Source organism: Syngnathus leptorhynchus, chromosome 2, assembly GCF_054491065.1.
Source record: "Syngnathus leptorhynchus isolate UIUO chromosome 2, UIUO_Slep, whole genome shotgun sequence".
Taxonomy (NCBI): Eukaryota; Metazoa; Chordata; class Actinopteri; order Syngnathiformes; family Syngnathidae; genus Syngnathus; species Syngnathus leptorhynchus.
The window spans coordinates 23,377,181-23,398,658 of NC_141196.1; the positions used below are offsets into that span (position 1 = coordinate 23,377,181).

At 41.5% G+C, this 21,478-nt stretch overlaps 1 protein-coding gene across 6 annotated transcripts; it reads right to left on the reverse strand.

The window, feature by feature from the left end:
* Positions 1–3,851: 3,851 nt before the first annotated feature.
* Positions 3,852–20,804, reverse strand: abhd18 (abhydrolase domain containing 18). 6 transcript variants are annotated; one of them, XM_085906680.1, is made up of 14 exons: positions 20,570–20,804; positions 19,436–19,544; positions 18,527–18,611; positions 17,271–17,371; positions 10,023–10,098; positions 9,864–9,950; positions 9,552–9,577; positions 9,061–9,199; positions 8,511–8,600; positions 7,764–7,865; positions 5,507–5,742; positions 5,241–5,377; positions 4,911–5,073; positions 3,852–4,513 (listed from the first exon to the last, which is right to left on the reverse strand). In XM_085906680.1, exons 1-14 carry the CDS (start codon positions 20,649–20,651, stop codon positions 4,456–4,458), a joined length of 1,491 nt encoding a protein of 496 aa, XP_085762806.1. In that variant the 5' UTR covers positions 20,652–20,804; the 3' UTR covers positions 3,852–4,455. The 6 variants fall into 6 exon arrangements, with proteins under 6 accessions (XP_085762806.1, XP_085762808.1, XP_085762811.1 ...); XM_085906682.1 differs by lacking the exon at positions 20,570–20,804 and adding an exon at positions 20,226–20,369; XM_085906685.1 differs by lacking the exon at positions 20,570–20,804 and adding an exon at positions 20,231–20,312.
* Positions 20,805–21,478: the final 674 nt, after the last annotated feature.

The following is a 21,478-nucleotide window of genomic DNA, read 5'->3' on the forward strand; positions in this document are numbered from 1 at the left end:
AAGGCGGTACAAAAATTATCTATAATTGTGTGAAGGCGAAGCCCTTCACACTATTGTTATTTTACTTTTTCATTCCTCCCACTTTTTTGACACCTAACTACTCCCACATGCTTTAACCGATTGACCCCATTCCAACTTTCACACGTTCCAAAAATTCACGGCATGATTGCTACCATTTTATTTGTTCATAACATTTACCGTTTTTGCATAATTAGCAAATTTGAAGAATTTCACATTCAACATTTCACATTTATGTTGTTCCAGTTTGAAATTCACATAATTCAACACATTCAAATCACATTGGGGACATTTCCAAACTTGGCAAATTCAAAAATTTCACATTTAAAATTTGCACAAAACTTTGCAAAATGTCACAAAATTTTGTTTTTCACTTCTAATTTTTACATACGTCAACCGATTCAACCCGTTCCAACTTTCAAGTGTTCATCTTTTGCCTACCTATTTCACACCTTCCCACTTGGCAAAAATTCCATATTTTTCAAATTTGAAATTCAACCCCCTCCGTGAGTCGTCACCTTATCGTGGTGGAGGGGTTTGCGTGCCCCTATGATCCTAGGAGCCATGTTGTCTGGGGCTTCATGCCCCTGGTAGGGTCACCCATGGCAAAAGGGTCCTAGGTGAGGGGCCAGACAAAGCACGTCTCAGAAGACCCCTTATGATGAAAAAGATATATGGATGGCGTTTTCCCTCGCCCGGACCCGGGTCACCGGGGCCCCTCTCCGGAGCCAGGCCTGGAGGTGGGGCTTGAAGGTGAGCGCCTGGTGGCCGGGCCTTCGCCCATGGGGTCCGGTCTGGCATAGCCCGAAAAGAAAACGTGGGTCCCCCTTCCCATGGGCTCACCACCTGTAGAAGGGGCCAAAGGGGTCGGGTGCAAAGCGAGCTGGGCGGCGGCCAAAGGCGGGGGACCTTGGCGGTCCGATCCCCAGCTGCAGAGGCTGGCTCTAGGGACATGGAATGTCACCTCTCTGGCTGGAAAGGAGCCCGAGCTGGTGTGTGAGGCAGAAAAGTTCCGACTAAACATAGTCGGACTTGCCTCCACACATAGTTTGGTCTCTGGTACAAACCCTCTCGAGAAAGGCTAGACTCTCTTCCACTCTGGAGTTGCTCACGGTGAGAGGCGTCGAGCAGGTGTGGGCATACTTATTGCCCCTCGGCTGGGCGCCTGCACATTGGGGTTCACGCCGGTGAACGAGAGGGTAGCCTCCCTCTGCCTTCGGGTGGGGGAACGGGTCCTGACTGTTGTTTGTGTCTATGCACCGAACGGCACCTCAGAGTTCCCACCCTTCTTAGAGTCCCTGGAGGAAGTGCTGGAGAGCGCTCCTTCTGGGGATTCCATCGTTCTACTGGGTGACTTCAATGCTCACGTGGGCAATGACAGTGAGACCTGGAAGGGCGTGATTGGGAGGAACGGCCCCCCCGATCTGAACCCGAGCGGTGTTCTATTATTGGACTTCTGTGCTCGACACGGATTTTCTATAATGAACTCTTCATCTTTTTCCTCCCTATTCCCCAAATTCCCATAAATTCCACATTTTCAAATGCGAAATTCCACCAAAATCTCCAAAATTCCGTTTTTCACCTTTAATTTCCACATTTTTCAACTGATTAAACCCATTCCAACTTTCAACTCTTCATCTTTTTCCTCCCTATTCGCCAAATTCCCATTTCCCATAAAGTCCACATTTTCAAATTTGAAATTCCACCAAATTCTCCAAAATTCCGTTTTTCACGTACCCTAACCCTAACCCTTTTTTTCACCGTATTCTATGTTTCTCAAGTAATTCAACTCGTTTCAACATTATTCGGCAGTATTCCCTAAAAAGTTATTCAAACATTTCGGCTTCACACGCAATTTCTCCAGAAAATCCAAATTCTAGTTTTGTTTTATGATTTAGCGCCGCGGAATACGGTTTTCAAAAGACTGGCTATGTTAAGGTAAATATATAATCATTTGTTTTTAACACAGAGAGCTAATTGAACTTAATTTTTCTTTTGAAAATGAATGACTGAATGAAATTGATTGTTTCGTTAAGTCTCAAAGACTCATAAACAAAATATTTTATTTTAAGTCTGTCCATATGACTTTATTTTAAATTTATGTTGATGTAGCTGATATGGAGCGTCTGATATTGTATATTTCACTTTTACATCTGTTATATTGAATTTTTTTAAATATGGAGAGTGGCTCGGTGGGGCACTGGGTAGCACATCCGCCTCACAGTTAGGAGGGTGCGGGTTCGATTCCACCTCCAGCCCTCCCTGTGTGGAGTTTGCATGTTCTCCCTGTGTCCGCGTGGGTTTTCTCCGGGCACTCCGGTTTCCTACCACATCCCAAAAACATGCTTGATAGGCCAATTGAGCACTCCAAATTGTCCCTCGGCGTGAGTGCGAGTGCAAATGGTTGTTCGTCTCTGTGTGCCCTGCGATTGGCTGGCAACCAGTTCAGGGTGTCCCCCGCCTACTGCCCAATGACGGCTGGGATAGGCTCCAGCACGCCTGCGACCCCCGTGCGGTTCAGAAAATGGATGGATGGATGTTAATATGAAGTTTGCATGTTCTCCCCATACCTGTATTTCCTCCCACATCCCATAAACAGGAGTGCGATGGCTGTTTGTCTCTGTGTGCTTCGCGATTGGCCAACAAGTTCATACTGCCCAATGTCGGTTGAGATAGGTCCCAGTAGACCCAAGACCTCCGTTAGGAAAACGAATGGATGGATGTTGTCAATTTCGCTCGCTTGCAAAGAAAGTCCAGCAACGCCTCTACATCCTGCGCAGACTCAAGAACTCATGGGCACCTTCTACAGGGACACCATCAACAGCATCCTGACCAGCTGCATCGCAGTGTGGGGCAGACGCTGCATAGACTATAACAGGAAAGCCGTGCAGTGCATAGTGAATACTGCTGCCATGATCATTGGTGTCCCGCTCCCACCTCGCCCGGAAGGCAATCACTATTGTGGGGGATGCAAGCCATCCAGTCCACGACTAGTTCATTGAGCCTGCTGCCCTCTGGGAAGAGGTACAGGAACCTCCGTTGACGCACCACCAAGCTCACAAATGGCTTTCCACCAAGTTTAGCATGCTGAACTCTCTCATCTCCATCAAGGCTGTTATGAAGTCTTTACTCCTTCAATTATATTTATTATTGTTATATTTATTATTGAATGTCATGCACAGTCTCTCTTGCTGCCAGATTACTGAATGTTATGCATTTTGAGTTATTTTAGTCCTTGCTCAGAGATTCTCATTACAGACACTTTTACCTGATTGTCACCTTCGCTCTACTTTATGGTTACCATGTGTCCAACTCCAACCAGGTTTAGCATGCTGAACTCTCTCATCTCCATCAAGGCTGTTATGAAGTCTTTACTCCTTCAATTATATTTATTATTCTTATATTTATTATTGAATGTCATGCACAGTCTCTCTTGCTGCCAGATTACTGAATGTTATGCATTTTGAGTTATTTTAGTACTTGCTCAGAGATTCTCATTACAGGCACTTTTACCTGATTGTCACATTTGCTCTACTTTATGGTTACCATGTGTCCAACTCTTGTTATCATCGTGGGATAGTGCGGCATGTAATTTCAATTCCTTTGCATGTCTGGTACATGTGCAGAAATTGAACTGAAATAAAACTGACTGATCCTCACGAGGGTTGCTCATGTGCTGAAGGCTATCCCAGCTGTCTTCGGGCGATAGGTACACCCAAGCTGTTTAAAAGCCAGACTGATAGAAATGTCTTAAAATATTTTTGAAAAATCTGAGTGAAAACGAAAGCAAAGCATTTCATGGAATCAACAATACCAAAACAAAATACACACTGTGCATTTGGGGAATTCCATATGTATTATAACTTTAAATGACCAATAATTCTGTTTCTGTAGGTTACCTTTGTCCATGAAGTGTGATTTGATGTGCAGCTTGCTTTTAACATATTGGGACTGATGTGTAAATATAGACCATGTGGGTCGCAGCCTTGTAAATCGGTGTGATTACAAATGGGGTACAAAACAAGAAGAAAGTATACAAGAAGAAAGCCTACAACAACAAAAAACAAAACAACATCCTCATCAGATGCTCTTGGGTTGCACATAAACAACACCGTACTTAAAAAGTAACATGATTCAGTAAGTCATATTCAGTCTAAAATACTTGAAATGATCCACATAGGCAAATTATTTCACTTGGCAAAATGTGTGTTTTAGGGAAGCCACAAACAGCCACAATCACTTGATAAATGAAAAAGCAATGCTTTTCAAGCAGCACAAAATCACATTTCTCTCGACAGGCTGAGAGAGAAGTTGCAAGTGGATGGTTTGGAAGAACTGTATTGTGTACAAAAGGGGGAAAAAACTTCACACAAACGCACAGACCCAGCAGAGTGCAAGTTACTGTTGCAGGGCTAACGGCCTTTAGGGTTTCCATGGTTACACAAGGTGGGGATACTTCAGGCAGAATCTGTTGAACGCATCATAGATGGCCTGTCTAAAAGCAAAAAGAATAATCCATTAGAATATAAAAAAAAAACCACACACACACACACACACACACACACACACCACACACACACCACACACCACACACACACCACACACACACCACACACACACACACACACCACACACACACCACACACACACCACACACACACACACACACACACACACACACACACACACACAAGTAGTGACTATTAGTAGTAAGAGCAGCGTCAAAACTTTGGAACGCACGTTCTTGTCTATGCTAAGAGAAGTAGCCATAATTCTAGTCGATTTTATTTGACAACACTTCTTTCAACATCAAATGAAAAAGACTACTGCAGTAACATGGGATGGAGCGGATCATCCTATGATTGTAAATTTATCAAAGTAGTGGGTGGTACCTGAAGAAGTTTTGTTTAAAAAGATAAGCACTGATATGTCCTCCATTCAGATAACGAATTTCACATCCAGGCCAGATCTCCTGAAGACTGAGGACCCCTGTCCGAGGGATATAGGCGTCCTCTTTGGCCTGAACCACGATGATAAGACTAGTGTCAACGGGGACTAGGGGGGACAGAAAAACAAGGATGATTTTTCAGTTGAGATGAGAATTAAATGTTTGCCCAAATGAGTTGTATCTCTGGTATGTATTGCGGGCACTCATTAGGTAACAAAGTGAAAAGAAAGCAGGAGAAGTCTGCATATGACTCTGCATGTACATCAGCACTAACCGGAGAAGTTGGCCATGTGTGTACACTCGTCCATCACTCCCTTCATGAAGCTTATCGACTCGCTGTGTAATGATGGCCGACCAATTGAGGCTGAATCCGCCTTGTTACCAATCAGTGATTTGTTTGCTTGGAAGCCACTTTAAAAACAGCAATGACAACTTATGAGAGTCTACTAAGAAAAGATATGCATCCCAAAAGTACAACTTGCATTGTATGATAAGTGCATCTGAATACAGAATGACAAAAGTCACTTTGGCAACAAATACCTTGATAAAGGGTTGGAACTTGTTTTGGTGTTGTCCACTGATAATGTGTCTAAGGGGTCTCCAGCAACTCCATCTCTGATCCACAGGCCAGGCCCAATTCCTGCTTTTGCCCCTGCACTCGAGTAGCAACCCACTGACAAGTTGTTCTTTCTAGACTGGTCTAGTACATGCTCTAAACAATCCACTCTACCCGAAGAGTGTTTGGCAAATTCTTGAGCCACCTTGAAGGAGTCAGCCTAACAAAGGAAACACACCTGATTAGCTTACATGTCAAAATATAAGATCTAGTATTTAGCTATATTGTAGCCTTAACAAAGTACCAGAAAAGACGTGGGTATGGTAAACGGCTCTTTTACCCCCCCCCCCCCCCCAACTATGAAAAAAAACGCGACTTATAGTCCGAAAATTACGGTAGTTACTCAGCTCTGGGGTTTCTTTGATTTCAGCGGGACTGGTGTCCAAAGAGACGGAATTGATCCAGCAATAGATTAGTTACCTGAACAGCAGCGAGAAGGGAACGAATCCTCTCTCCAAACCGGCTTAAATCAATTCACGTCTCCCCTACATACTGCATTACAGCAGAAGGGTTCAAGTACAGAATTTTACCCTTTAAACGGAGAGCCGGTCACTTACAATTGATAAGTGCACGATCGACAAGGACGAGAAGAGCTCAACCATCATCCATCACTATCAGGGACACCAAGGTGGAAGTGGTTTCTAACCTGCCCCCCCCCCCTCTTCATGCCTTGGAGGTGATCAATGGCAGCACCTTCAGTCACAGACTGATGGCACCAAAGTGCAAGTCTGAGTATTTCAGAAATATTTTCATTCCAGCTGTTATTAGACTATTCAATGCACAAGGTTTATGATGATTTTTCCTTTGGATTTTTAATGTGTGAAAGTTGCTGTGTGAGCTGCTGAAACAGCAGAATTAATCAACTTTCTATGTTTTTTATTCTGAAATATGAAATACATTATTTACAACGCATGATAAAAAATTGATGTACGTGTATATGTATTGTGCGAGTTATCGGTCAAACCTAAAACCCCCAAAATTCTAATATCTCTCAAAAACCTGACCTTTTTTTTTTTTTTTTTTTTTTTTAATCAGCATCAAAAACACATTAGGGGTGGTCGATTATGGGTAAAAATTATAATCAGGATTATTCTGTTCAATATTGAAATCGTGATTATTTACATGATTATGTTTTTGAAATTGCAAAAGTATTTATTGAACATGTTTGCAACAGTATTTATTGAACATCCTGTCTCCTGTTAAGTGTTGGGAAAGTTCATTTTCTACACAAACTAGTTAAAAGCTCAGTTCACAATTTTTAAAATGAACTTGTTCGGTTTATAGTTCATAATTGAATTTTTATGAACCAAGTTTATGGTTCCAAAAATTAAAGGTTTATAGTTCTTTTCTTCCTCCCAATCAAAAAAATTGCTTCGAGCTGTTACATTTTCTTTTTGTTTTCACCCATTCCATTCACATTGGTGAATCCAGATGCTATTGCCGTACAATCTGAAATACAAGAGAAAATTGCTTGAATTGTCTTTTTCTTTAATGAATTGAAACAAAAACATATTTGCTTTAACTAACTTTTCATTTTTAGTGAATGTATTATGTTTTGTTTACCCAGAGAACCACAAAATGTTTAGAATTTGGGACATATAAGTGCAAAGGTAAAGATGCAAATCCAAATAATTTACTAAATCAACTAAGAGTAATTCGTGGTTCAACGGCAAAATTCTGAATGCTCTCACAGGATGATAATTTCTTGGGAAGGGGGGCTGCTCTTCGAGTCATCGCGCCATGCAACTGTTTGTGACAAAGATTGCCAAATCCTTTTCCCCTTTTCCCTCGCCTATTTAAGCCTCATTTACAGTGTGTTTAGCGGGGGTTTATTTTGAAGTCTAACAAGAGAAAAACTGTCAACTGTAAACACAAGTGAATCGCAATTCAAAACCGTTCATAGGTCCCAGAATGAGCGTGTTCACAAAAATGTTCACAAAGCAAAGATGCGCTATGTTCAATTCACGTTAGTCCAAAATATGAACAAGTATATGAACTTTCCTTCATTGAACGCATTAAGGTACAACACTGCCAGTTAAATATGACCTGGATCTCCACTCTTCACACACGCGGGGTGTGGTGGTTGAGTTGCGCATGCACGTCTCAGAATGGAAACATCAAACAAATAATCGTTTGTCTTCGATCATATCAATAAAAAGGAAAAAAAAACTGTGAACAAACCCCACAATACTCCAACAGCTTAATGATCTCTTCTTCATACACTGAATTGATGGCATATTGCTTCTCCAGCTCCGACCAATTCACTGCTTTACTTAGCACACCCTATACAGACATAAAAAACACAAAAAGGAAGAAACAGCAATTCAAGACTTAACTGTTCTTCAAATGTATTTGCAACAAGATGAGTGTCTTCCATGAGTTTGGGTTGGGGAATGTGTGCATCTTGTCAACTTGCAGGGAGGAAAATAATGCATTCGATTGGACACAGGCTGGTGAAAATGAAAATAGTCATGGGATCATTATCTTTATCACAGAATTGTGTGAGTTTGTTAATGCAATTCAACTCCAAAATTATTAATGTTAAAGAAGTCAATCCCAAAAATTATTTTCAATAATATGTTGTATGTGTCCCTACAAGTCTAAACGTGACATTCTGATTAATATTAGAACACTCGTGGAATATGTTTTAAACAGCAAAATTCAACCGTTTCTGTCTATCTCAAGAGGCGGCCATTTTGCCACTTGCTGTTGATTGAAATGAGTTGCCAGGTCTCAGGTCACGACCAATCACGGGTCAGCTTCAGAAACCCGGTAAGCCGTCGACAGCAAGTGGGAAAATGGCCGCCCCCTGAGATGGATAATAACAGGTGGATTTTGCCCATTTAACTTGTATTCCACAGATCAAAATTTTGGGAGTGACTTCCCCTTTGACGTCTCCACCTTAGCTAGTAAGAGTGTGTGGATTACCGTGGTGAAGACACTCGAGGCAGTGGACCATGACAGACAGGGAATCAGAGGGATAGGCTTCGGCCAGTTAGTCACTGCTAAGGACGACATCTTGACACAAACAAAATATCACGTTACTGTCATCATCTGGGTGTACTACTTGGTGATCCAGCATGTGCCATTTGACAAGGGGGGAAACTCATAAGTGGAAAAATCTTCATACTTCACTGAGTCATCGGACCTTAGTTTGTGGACAAGCAGTTTAATATTTGCCTCATTTCAATTGCCCCTCTTCTTACATTGATATGCCAGTCGCTATAGAACACATTAAATCCTGCCGGACTCATTCATCCAAACGTTATGTTCCCAAGCAAACTGAAGCTTTGCTTTATCACTCATTCGTCTTGTTTTTATATTAGCTGCTACACAATTTGTCAGTCACAATCCTACTTAAACATAGATAGCATGAGTTTTTTTCTAAACATTTCATTTTACCAAACGGTCAGGTAAACAAAGGAAGATGACCTTCAATGATTCTCATGACAGAATGTGGGATGATTATGTCACTTACGTATCCTCCCATGGAGATACCGGTCATTCCAACAGGTGAGTAGCCCTCACTCTTAAGCCAATGGAGAAGCACAGAGGACTCCAAAATCAGAGCTCCACCCATCACAAACAGGTCTGACACATTCTTTAGGCAGGACCGCCTGAAAAAGAGAAAATCACACAAGAGTCTATTTGCAGAAATTGCCATTAGATTCAGCCACATTCCAAACACAAGAATGTGTGCTCGTGTAGACCTCATTCTAAAAGTCATTTGAATTATCCCTATATTGCAGTGTTAATCGGTTGAATGGTATTTCATGGTCATTCTTAATTTATTCTCATCAAAATTCTCTCAGAGTGTGCTTTTATGGGTTCTCCATGTGTTTTAGCTTCCTCTTAAAGTAAAAAACAAAAAAAAACATTGGTCTAGTGAATATTAAACTTTCCATACTGTAGATGGGAATGAGTATGGAAAGGTTGTCTGTTTCATTGAGTAAAAAAGTTCAAACTTACATCTGGTCTTTTGGTTTTCGATAGCCATGTGAAACTGAGAGTTAAGAGATAACATTTTGGGAACTCGAAAGATGGGTAAAAGTCCAGCAGACAAGATTCAGTCAGAGGGATACCCACTCAATTTGAAAAATAAATCAATGATAAACTGCATAAAAATAGGGCAGTTCTTGTGAAAGAACTTGAACTGCAGTAGAGATCAGGCAGATTTGAAACGGGAAAACTATATCTCAATAGTAACAAAAGATTGGGAACTGCAACTTATGTTAATATGTTGCGTAACACATTGTTAATGTGCAAAAGCAGCAGAAGGATATAATAAGGGTTCTCCAAAAGCAGAGAAGCCATCCCTGCTTCTTTGACCATAGGCCTGGCCATCAGGGTCCTTCTGCGCCAGAAAAACTACAACGACAACATCAGGTTAAAATGACATGTACAAGTGGGTTAAAAACTTTGGTGAGGAAAACAACTTACATGATCCCCAGTCCCAGCTAAGTGAATGCATACTGGTCTGTTGCTCTGCCATCTTTTAGGCACTATAAACTGGAACCTGAAAATATGCATGTGTCAATTAAATTATATAAATTATTATATAATATAATATATATAATTATAATTATTTTTTAATGATTATAATTATAATAATGATTATAAATATAATTATATCAAATTATATGCTGACATCGGACCCGTTCTAAATTGCATTTCTAATTATTCCACAGACCCACATAACGATATATAAAGTATATTTCAAATAACTATCATATTACAACAATATTATCAAACAGTATGTGTCACTCCAAATCATTAAATCCATCGATCAAATTCCTTGTTCGTTATGTCAACAACGCTGCGCGTGCGCTGCAGAAATCTAGTATATAACTATGTTGTAGTGTTAACAAAGTACCAGGAAAGATGTGGGTTTATATAACAACAATATTATTAAACCATCTGTGTCAATCAGGGAAGCAGCAGCATCAGCAGCAGAGTTTTTCCCCCTGACAGCTTTATCAATATTCTCTCTCATCAAAACGCTCGATCAGAGAACGTCGCTGAAAAGCTCATAACTCACTCGTCTGACTGGAGTTGAAAAGCATCTGGCTATTGTTGGTAAATGTGCTAGCCGTTTGTCTACCGTTGAACATCGGACACGTAAGTATGGCTGCGGAACAAGAGTTTTGTACTGCTTCGTGCACCAACTGCACCCTTCTGTTAGAGAGATTGTCCCTGCTAGAGGGACGTGTCCGCCAGTTCGAGCAGAATAGTGCGATAACAGTAGATGTGGCGGACACAGTCGCAGACTGTAGTCAGCCCGCTAGCCCCATTAGCATTAGCCCTAAGCGGCTTGGTAATCGCGATGAGCCAGGTAAGACGCATAGCCGTCCAAAATTATCTCGGTCTACTGGCCCTTGCACCTTGGTCATAGGTGACTCCATCACCCGAAATATCACGCTTAAAAATCCAGCCACGGTAATGTGTATTCCTGGGGGCAGAGCACCCGACATAGAAGCTAATCTTAGGGAGCTGACTCGCAATAGGACTAGTCAACAGCGTAGTTCCAACAACACTGGCTAGTCGGATATAGTGATACACGTCGGCGCCAATGATGTTAGGATGAGGCAATCTGAGATCACAAAGAGAAACATAGCAAGGACTTGTGATCTCGCCAGAAAGATGAGTCAGCATCGAGTATTTGTCTCTGGCCCCCTGCCTGGGAGAGGCTCTGATGAGAGGTTTAGTAGATTAGTCTCCCTTAATCGATGGATGGCTGGGTTCTGTAAAAAGCAGGGACTCTATTTCATAGATAACTGGTCCTCCTTCTGGGGCCGCCCCGACCTGCTGAGGAAGGACGGCCTTCATCCTAACCGGGAAGGCGCCTTCACTCTTTCTAGGAATATAGATTACTGTTTGACCCACTCATGACAGGTCACCTTAGAGCAGGCCGGAACACAGGTAACTAGACCACCTGTCAGGATGGGTTTGGAGTCAGTTAAGTTAAAGTTAACTAGCGCTAGGCTAGACTTCCAGCATGCACATAGCTCCTTGTGTAGACTAGAGCGTCACAGTTTGAATAGTGCTACAGTGCACACGAACACACTTTCTACTGAGGTGGCAGACAAATCCAATCGCTCCACCCCGACCAGTATAGCTGATGATATGGTGCCTGTTTCAGATAATATTACGTGTGTACCAAATATTTACTATCAAATTCCTAGGGTCGTATCGTCCCACCGCGCTAATAAACAATTGAGAGGTGATGTCAGGCCTAGAGAACACAATCTTACTTTCATTTCGTTTAAAAATCCTTTGATAAATACAAACCCTGATCAACCGATTACACTTAAACTTGGTTTTATGAATATTAGATCGCTTCGTACAAAAGCAGTTCTCGTTAATGACCTCATCACGGAACATAATCTAAATATATTTGGTCTTTGCGAGACCTGGTTAAAACCTAATGAACTGCTACCGCTTAATGAGGCCTTGCCTCCAAATTTTGTGAGCTCGCATGTGGCGCGTCCTCGAAAAAAGGGTGGGGGTGTTGCCCTCATCTCAAATTCCGATCTTAGATTTACACCTCGTTCGATTAACAAATTTAAAACATTTGAAGTTCTCACTGTCCGATCCACCGCTTTACCGTCATTTTATCCTGCTGTTATTTACCGTCCACCTGGGGCTTACTCTGGCTTTACCGTCAGAGCCACTTACTTCGGCGTTTCAGACTCTAATTGATACGTTTGGTTTTACGCAAGCCATACAGGTAGCAACGCATAAGAATGGTAATACCTTAGATTTGGTATTATCCCGAGGACTGGCAACCTCTAATATAACAGTACTGCCATACACTACTGTTTTGTCTGCTCACTACTTAATAAAATTAGAAATTTTAGTTCCTAGTCAAAGACAAGAGAGCAATCAGAATTATAGCAGCCGTAATATCAACTACATGACTGCGACTGCGCTATCTGGGCTACTGCCACCACCAACTACCGTATTTCCCTCATATACCGGCTCTATTGATAATCTTACAAATGAATTCAATGCTACATTGTTAAATGCCATTGACTGTGGCGCCACTACGTCTGAAATCTCGCCGTAGATTGCCTACTCCGTGGTTCACAGATGAAACACGTTCGCTTAAGCAATTAAGTAGAAAGCATGAGCGCAAATGGCGTTTAACCAAACTTGAGGTTTTCCATCAGGCATGGCGCGACAGCCTCCTGAAATATAAAGATGCGCTTATTTTAGCAAAAACTCGTTATTTTTCGCAGGTCATTAATCTCAATAAGAACAATCCTAAATACCTGTTTGATACGGTGGCAAAGCTAACACTACGCCAGCCGACCCCCGATAGCTCCTTTCACTCGGCTGACGAGTTCATGAAATTCTTTGCTTGAAAGATTGAATCCATTAGGGATGAGATCAAGATGACTATTCCGATCGCTCAGTCGGGCCCGCCGATTACCGGCGCTGACGATCATGCAATAACACTCTCAAATTTTAAAAGCGTCTCCCTTGAAAGGCTTACACAATTAGTTAGTGCGGCTAAACAAACAACATGTTTACTTGACCCGGTTCCAGCCAAACTATTTAAAGAATTATTTCAAATCTTAGGACCGTCCGTTTTAAATATAATTAATCTGTCTTTCTCCTCTGGGATAGTCCCAACAGCCTTTAAAACCGCTATCATTAAACCGCTACTTAAGCGACCAAATCTTGACCCGGACTGTCTCAGTAACTAAAGGCCAGTATCAAATCTCCCATTCATAGCAAAACTGCTTGAAAAGGTAGTAGCACAGCATCTTATTGATTACACGGTCGCTAATAATCGATATGAATCTTTTCAGTCTGGTTTTAGAGCTAATCATTCCACTGAGACAGCACTTGCTAAAGTGACTAATGATCTCCTCATAGCTATGGATTCAAACGCTTCATCGGTATTGTTACTACTCGATCTTAGTGCTGCCTTCGACACTGTTGACTTCAATATTTTATTAGAGCGTATTAAAGGTTGTGTTGGTATTTCGGGGTCAGCACTAGGCTGGTTTCATTCGTATCTATCAGACAGGACGCACCGAGTGGTCCATGGCAATGCGTCCTCTGAGCTCTATAAAGTTACCTGTGGTGTCCCACAGGGATCGGTACTAGGACCAATTCTATTTAATATTTATATGACTCCGCTTGGGGACATAATACGTAAATATAATATTAGTTTTCAATGTTACGCGGATGACACCCAATTGTATATGTCGTTATCAATGAGAGATCCGCGGGACTGTTGTAATCTTGAGGCATGCCTTGCGGAGATCAAGCAATGGATGTCTCTCAACTTCCTTCGTCTGAACCCAGATAAAACTGAGATGTTGATAATTAGTCCAGCTCGTTATCAACATTTATTTAAGGAAACCACTTTAACTATAGATAACCGTACTATCACTCAGAGTGATACTATAACTAATCTCGAAGTAATATTTGACCAAACGCTCTCCTTTCAAAAGCACATTAAGAATATAACCAGAATAGCATTTTTTCACCTTCGTAATATTGCTAAGATTCGCCCAATCCTCTCGACCAGTGATGCGGAAATTATTATACATGCATTTATCACGTCGCGCCTGGACTACTGTAATGCATTATTCTCTGGTCTTCCAAAGTCCAGCATCAAAAGTCTACAGTTAGTACAAAATGCTGCTGCAAGGCTGCTCTCACGGACAAGAAAATTTGATCACATTACCCCAATATTAGCCAATTTACACTGGCTCCGACAGCTCTTCGCTTTGGCCTGGACATCCACTTTTAGATTTCCATATTATGTATTTTATGTGCCCTCTTTGCATCCATTGCAGCCTGGTGATCCTGAAAGAGGGATCCTTCCATCTGTGGTCCCTTCTCAAGGTTTCTCATTTTTCCCCTAGTAGAGTTTTTTGAGTTTTTCCTTGCCCTTTTGGGAGCCCAAGATCAGGGGATGCTTTGAGAATAATTGTCAATTGATTGTCTATGTGAAGCCCTTTTAGACTGCTTGTGATTTAGGGCTATACAAATAAACTTGACTTGACAATCCAAATCATTAAATCCATCGATCAAATTCGTTGTACTTTATGTCAACAACGCCGCGCGTGCGCTGCAGAGATCTAGTATTTGACTAGGTTATAGCGTTAACAAAGTACCAGGAAAGACGTGGGTTTTATAAAAACAATATTATCAAACCATCTGTGTCACTCCAAATCATTAAATCCATTGATCAAATTCCTCGTTCTTTATGTCAACAACGTCGCGCGTGCGCTGCAGAGATTTAGTATATAACTATATTGTAGCGTTAAAGTACCAGGAAAGACGTGGGTTTATGTAACAACATCATTATCAAAGTGTCACTCCAAATCATTAAATCCATCGATCAAATTCCTCGTTCTTTATGTCAACAACGCCGCGCGTGTGCTGCAGAGATCTAGTATATAACGATATTGTAGCATTAACAAAGTACCAGGAAAGACGTGGGTTTGGTAAACGACTCTTCATTTAACAAAACAAGAGTTCAAGTAGCCAACAACTACTGAACTTCCAGCCACGAAGGTGGAAGAGAAGAGAACCCCGAAAGCGCGTTGTATAGAAAGTCTCGTTTTTTTAGAAAAGTGTGTTTTTCGGCAGCCGAATGGGTTTATGTTACATTAATTTATGTCAGGCATGTTGTTGGGCAGCAGTTTGCCATCCATCCATCCATCACCTTGAACACTCACCACACATCAGTCTGTTGACATTTTATAAAAAAGGGATGCAATACGCAGATGACAATATCAGGTGGATTGAGTCAGTCATTTCGATGCTGTGTGAATTGGATGTGAAGGGAGAACAACAGCAATGTGTGACCATCCTTACTTATTATTTTACACTAATATCGTTACATAGTTACTCTTATCATACGCAGACACAACACAGAGCTCAGTTTCATCTACTGAAGTGCCATTAAACAACCCAAGATCTTGCAAATAAAGAACCAACTGTTACTCCACATCTTTGTTTTACCTTGCTCAACGACGGACATCTTGAACAAAAGGCAACAGATGGAAGAAAGATTAAAGCAGATACTGAATGTACTACTGTGTCCAACCGCGCTTTTTGACTTGCGACCGTGTAGATGAGGTGCTTCTGCAAACTTGCCCCTTTCCAAATCAAAAACAATCCTTGCTATCTGTAACAATGTAATAAAGCTGTCATAAAGATCAAACATCCCGACGTATTATTTTCAAATGCCTTTCATTGGTCACGGAAATTTATAGAATCACGTGCGCTTAAGTTTACGTGCTACTCATTTAGCTTTGTACAGGTCCTTATATCATCCATGTAAATTATTCGTTGAAAATGTATTTACAGCGAAAAAAAAAATTGGGGTCTGTGACCAAACCACGTTAGACAGAAAGTTGCGTGGAATCAAAGTACAGTGGAGCCTCGTTTTTCAAACACAATCCGTTCCAGAAGGCTGTTTGAGAAGTGAATCGTTCGAATCATGTTTTCCCATTACAAATAATGGAAAAACCTTTTAATCCGTTCCATTTTTGTCCGATCGCGCAACTGAAGCGCACCACCGAACGCGCAACCGTAGCGCGTCGCCGACCACGCAACCGCACCGCGCTGGTCGCATTATTGTGACAGAGCTGCCGCTGAAATTTAGAAAATATTTTTAAAGTCCTGATGTACTTTACCAAATTTAAGTGGACCTCAGTGCGCAGGAAGTTTAATTTTGTCCAATCCCGCAAATGCAGCGCACCGCCGAACGCACAACCGTAGCGCGTCACCGACTGCACAACTGCACCACGCTGGTCGCATCATTGTGACAGAGCCGTCGCTGAAATTTAGAAAATACTTTTAAAGTCATGATGTACTTTCCAAAATTTAAGTGGACCTCAGTGCTAAGGGAGCTTAATCTTGTCCGATTGAGCAACTGCAGCCCACCGCCGAACGCGCAACCGTAGCGCACCGCCGAGCGCGCAACTGCACCGCGCTGGTCGCATTATTGTGACAGAGCGGTCGCTAAAATTTAGAAAATATTTTTAAAGACCTAATGGACTTTCCAAAATTTAAGTGGACCTCAGTGCGTAGGGAGGTTAATTTGGTCCGATCGCGCAACTGCAGCGTGCCGGCCGGGCGCTCACTATCGCATTGCTTTAGGAGCGTCTTTGTGTTTCAGGATGGCTTGCTTCATTTGGAGGCATGATTAGAGTTGATGCAATCCTCAGAGTAACGAGAATGTAATAACGAACGGAGTCAGTTGGCATGAGGGTCCTCGACAACCGAATTTTGTTCGACATCCGAAGCAAAAAAAATCTCGAATTTTTTGTTCGAATACTGAATTGTTCGAGAACCGGGACGTTAGAAAATCGAGGCTCCACTGTATGTAAAATCGAGGTTCAGGTGTACTGTCTTTGTAGTTGTATCATTATTTTATCTGTTAAGGGCTTTGATCTAGCTGTGGCTGTTGTAAAATAATCCATATAAAGTTGTATTGTATTGTATTGTATTGTATTGTATTGTATTGTATTGAGTTGGCTGCTCTGTAGCAAAAAGTGACGAAGTATGAATGTTATTATTTCTCAACGCTGAATGCTTTTAAAATCTGTGCACAACTTTTAGTTTGAATCACTTCAAATAGAAATCACTATAGATTAAATTGTGCACATGTATCCAAATGTCATGTCAGCTACTGTTGTGATGTAACAGGTTTATTACCTTGCTTTCACAGCCTCCGTTGGCAGGATTCCAGGTACTAAGTGCTCCAAAGGTGAAATGAAGACACCGTCATGGATGTAACAATCAGCGTGTGCCTCTGTCTGTGCAAAAAAATGCACAGAACATACTGGATCCTCTAGGTGTATGTATATATATTTTACACACATATAGATATACACACACACACACACACACACACACACACACACACACACACACACACACACACACACACACACACACACACACACACACACACACACACACACACACACACACGAAATATATATATATATATATATATATATATATATATATATATATATATATATATATATAAGGCGGCTCGGTGGGGCACTGGGTAGCACGTCCGCCTCACAGTTAGGAGGGTGCGGGTTCGATTCCACCACCCTGTGTGGAGTTTGCATGTTCTCCCCGAGCCCGCGTGGGTTTTCTCCGGGCACTCCGGTTTCCTCCCACATCCCAAAAACATGCTTGGTAGGCCGATTGAAGACTCTAAATTGTCCCTAGGTATGAATGCGAGTGCGGATGGTTGTTCGTCTCTGTGTGCCCTGCGATTGGCTGGCAACCAGTTCAGGGTGTCCCCCGCCTACTGCCCGATGACGGCTGGGATAGGCTCCAGCACGCCCGCGACCCCCGTGGGGACTAAGCGGTTCAGAAAATGGATGGATGGATATATATATATATATATATATATATATATATATATATATATATATATATATTTCAGATATATATGAAATATATATATTTCATATATGCATTGTGAAAAGACAAAAAAGGACAAAGTTCAGCATCCCTTCTTTGGTGGTGAGGTAAGGTTTGTGCAAATACACTCACAAACCTTACCGGACCACTTTGATGGCAGCCAAGGCAAAGCAGGAACAAGGGGACATAAAATTAGTGACTATTAAAAAAAAAACAAAAAAAAAACAGTCTGGCGTCGTCCTCCTCCCTCACAACGTCGACATTTCTCGCGCAGGGTGGGTTCTGTGCTTGTGTGTGTGTGTGTATATACACACACACACACACACACACACACACACACACACACACACACACACACACACACACACACACACACACACACACACACACACACACACACACACACACACACACACACACACACACACACACACACACACACACACACACACACACACACACCACACACACACACACACACACACACAACAGAAACACCACACTTGTAAAGAGAGAAGCTGCACTACCTTGTTAATTGAAACCGGATAGTCCTTGGGCACCAGAGACTTACAACTCTCTCTGTCTGCAATGACCTTACGGAACTCAAAAATTCTGTAGAGCACAGCCCCACAAGTTGAACATCAGTACAAATCTATTTGCTCCATTTCTGATTATCAGCAACTAGTCATAGAACTAATGCCGTACCATGATTTATTCTCATGATCAAATGTTCTTACAAACAAACACGTATTAAGAACATGGCGCATGGCTTTGTCATTTCTCATTAAAGTTTGGAAAGTATATATTGTCTTGTATTGGATAAATTGTCTTTACATTGGTATGACCGTTAGGAACCTTACATTATATGTTTAGCTGTATAATGTTTACACGATTGTTTTGCTACATTTACAGTTTGTTTTGCAAGTTGTTGTTTCAAGATGCAAACAAATACTTGTTACTTAATTACTTGTGTCACGGGGGAAAAAAGTAATTGGGAGTAATTGGGCCTTAAGTTGAGCATTTTTCAAAGATTTCAATATTGTTTGCCCAATAGCACATTTGAATGTTTTGAACATGAAAAATATACAACAGGTTTAACAAAGAAGACATCCCTGATTGCCTTGATTCAAACTATGCGAATTATGACCTGGGTGAGAGAGGATCTGCTGGCACTGAGAAAAACAAACCAAAGAAAAACAATATTTTAGCAAGCATATTATTATTTATTTTAGTAATAGTCAACTAATAGGCTAATGAAATGGATTTCTCGAGTCCACCACACATTTAAGAAGTGTGGTGACTGACACATATTCCTGGTGATGCATCAGCTCTCTTACATTAAAAGTAGGGTTTGAGATGGTGAAAATAGGTATGTGTATAGAGGCGGTCAACAATAGCACACGACCCAAAGAATCTTGGCATAATTTCCTCATTACCTCTTGAGATCTTCAGGCTTTCCCCACCCCCCAATGAAGAGTTTGCTGAGGAGTAGCCTTCTGTAAAATACATCCAGTCGACTCACACCCATGGACCAGCAACAGGCATCTGAACAGAAAGAAACGTGAAAATGTAACATAAAATCAAGTGTTACAAAGTGTTGCAATTCTGCACTCCTGACTCACAACTTGTTAGCCAAGCCCAAGACGGTCGGTCCAAAAAATTGTCAGTAATCATACAAACTGCGAGAGCAAGTAGTCAAATTTAACATTGTCACGCACAAGGTCAGTTGATATAATTTAGGTGACCTTTAATCTGAATTCGCATTGAGCCTAAGTACCGTAACTATGCAATTATTTGCGCAACAACAGTATACACAGCTCGCCTGCTCAGAGCGCGAGAGGGTAAAAACACCGGAAGGATGAACAAAGAATACGAACATGCCAAAATGCTTCAAGAAAATGTTAAGTTAACGCGTATGGGTAATGGTACGATTTACGGATAGATACATTCGCAAACCTACAACACAAGTTCCTGCTCTGAATGCAAGTCAGTATGTATCATTTACGCGGAGGTCCCTACGCTTCCGGTTGAACCAACAACGTTCAAACATTATTTCCACGTCGAGTGAAACTATGTTCGTTATCCAAAATTCATTTTGAGCTACGAGTAGCTCAGCGTTGCTCTCGCTAAGGTTTTCAGTACCCCGAGAGTGGGTTGGGTAAGTAATATGTCAAGTAAAGTAAACCTGCAGACATGTTTCTATTAGAAAATAATAATTAACTTTACCTCACTTTGTGTACAAAGGAAGTTGTCTTGCAGCGAATTTATTGATAGAACAGATTCACAGTCAGCAACCATCCAGACTCGATAGGATGTCATGCCCATTCATATAGGTACGATCTTTGATTCTGAATTGTAAGTCAACGTGGCCGCCATATTGGACGTGGCACGGTGCAGGCTGTGGTTATACTAATATCTAGTAATGCATCACGAACTTGTATTGTCAACAAAAAAAATCTTATTGTCAACACTTAGCGTTTCATTAATACCACTAGTAGCGAGCAGTCTGGGCATACTAGTAAAGTTCAAAATCATCGTATTCAAAATCACACGCTCTTGTTCGTACTTACCTGTACCTGTTCCCAAAGATATGAATTTGGGTGTGCCACGGGGATCGGTGAACGAAAGTGACCATCTTTTAACGACGTTCATGGGCTGTTGACACCTTCAATATGGCTGACTTATTGACGTATCAGAGTAACGGAGTCAAATGAGCTATGGTCACATGGTTGGATGACTTATTTAGTCACAGTTCTGTGCATTGCGGTAGCTAATGTTACATCACTGCTATCTTCTGGACAACTCCGAAATTGGCAGCTTGAACTGCAAGCCGTTGCGTAGTGGTCCTATGACGACGTCATAGTGACCCAAAAATGCACGCAGGTCGGAACACACAATCGTACCCACCCTAGTAGTAAAACCAAAACTATAGTAAATAGTTGTATGAAATTCATTCATTGATACAAACACAAAACAAGTGAGAAAAGGCAAGTTCAATCAACATTAACCAAGCGTTTCTTCATGTGCTGTTCAAACTAATGAACAATACAGTAGTCGGTTCATATGTCGGAACAGCCGAGAACTACAGGCGCGAACACGCACCGTCCGGAGGAGTGTAACTGAAGCCGCCGACGGCCATCTTACGTTGCCAATCATTTCAGCTGCCTAACTAATACATTGATTTCCCCGCGGTGTTTAGACGTTAGTTTTTGTCTCTATGGCGAAAATGACACCGTGTACAGCATACAGTTGAAACAAGTCTGAGAGAAGCACTACACGCGCATTTCATCAGAAAAAAAAATCAATTTTAGATTTTCTCTATCTGAGTGCTAATCATACTGTCACGTCCATCAACAACGAAATAAAAGCAAAGCCCATTGGGAGAAATTCACTGCAAAATGTAACTCACAATATTGAGATACTAAACAATAAAGTTCGTTCTTTAAGAGGCTTTATTACACCATAAAGGGATTATAGCC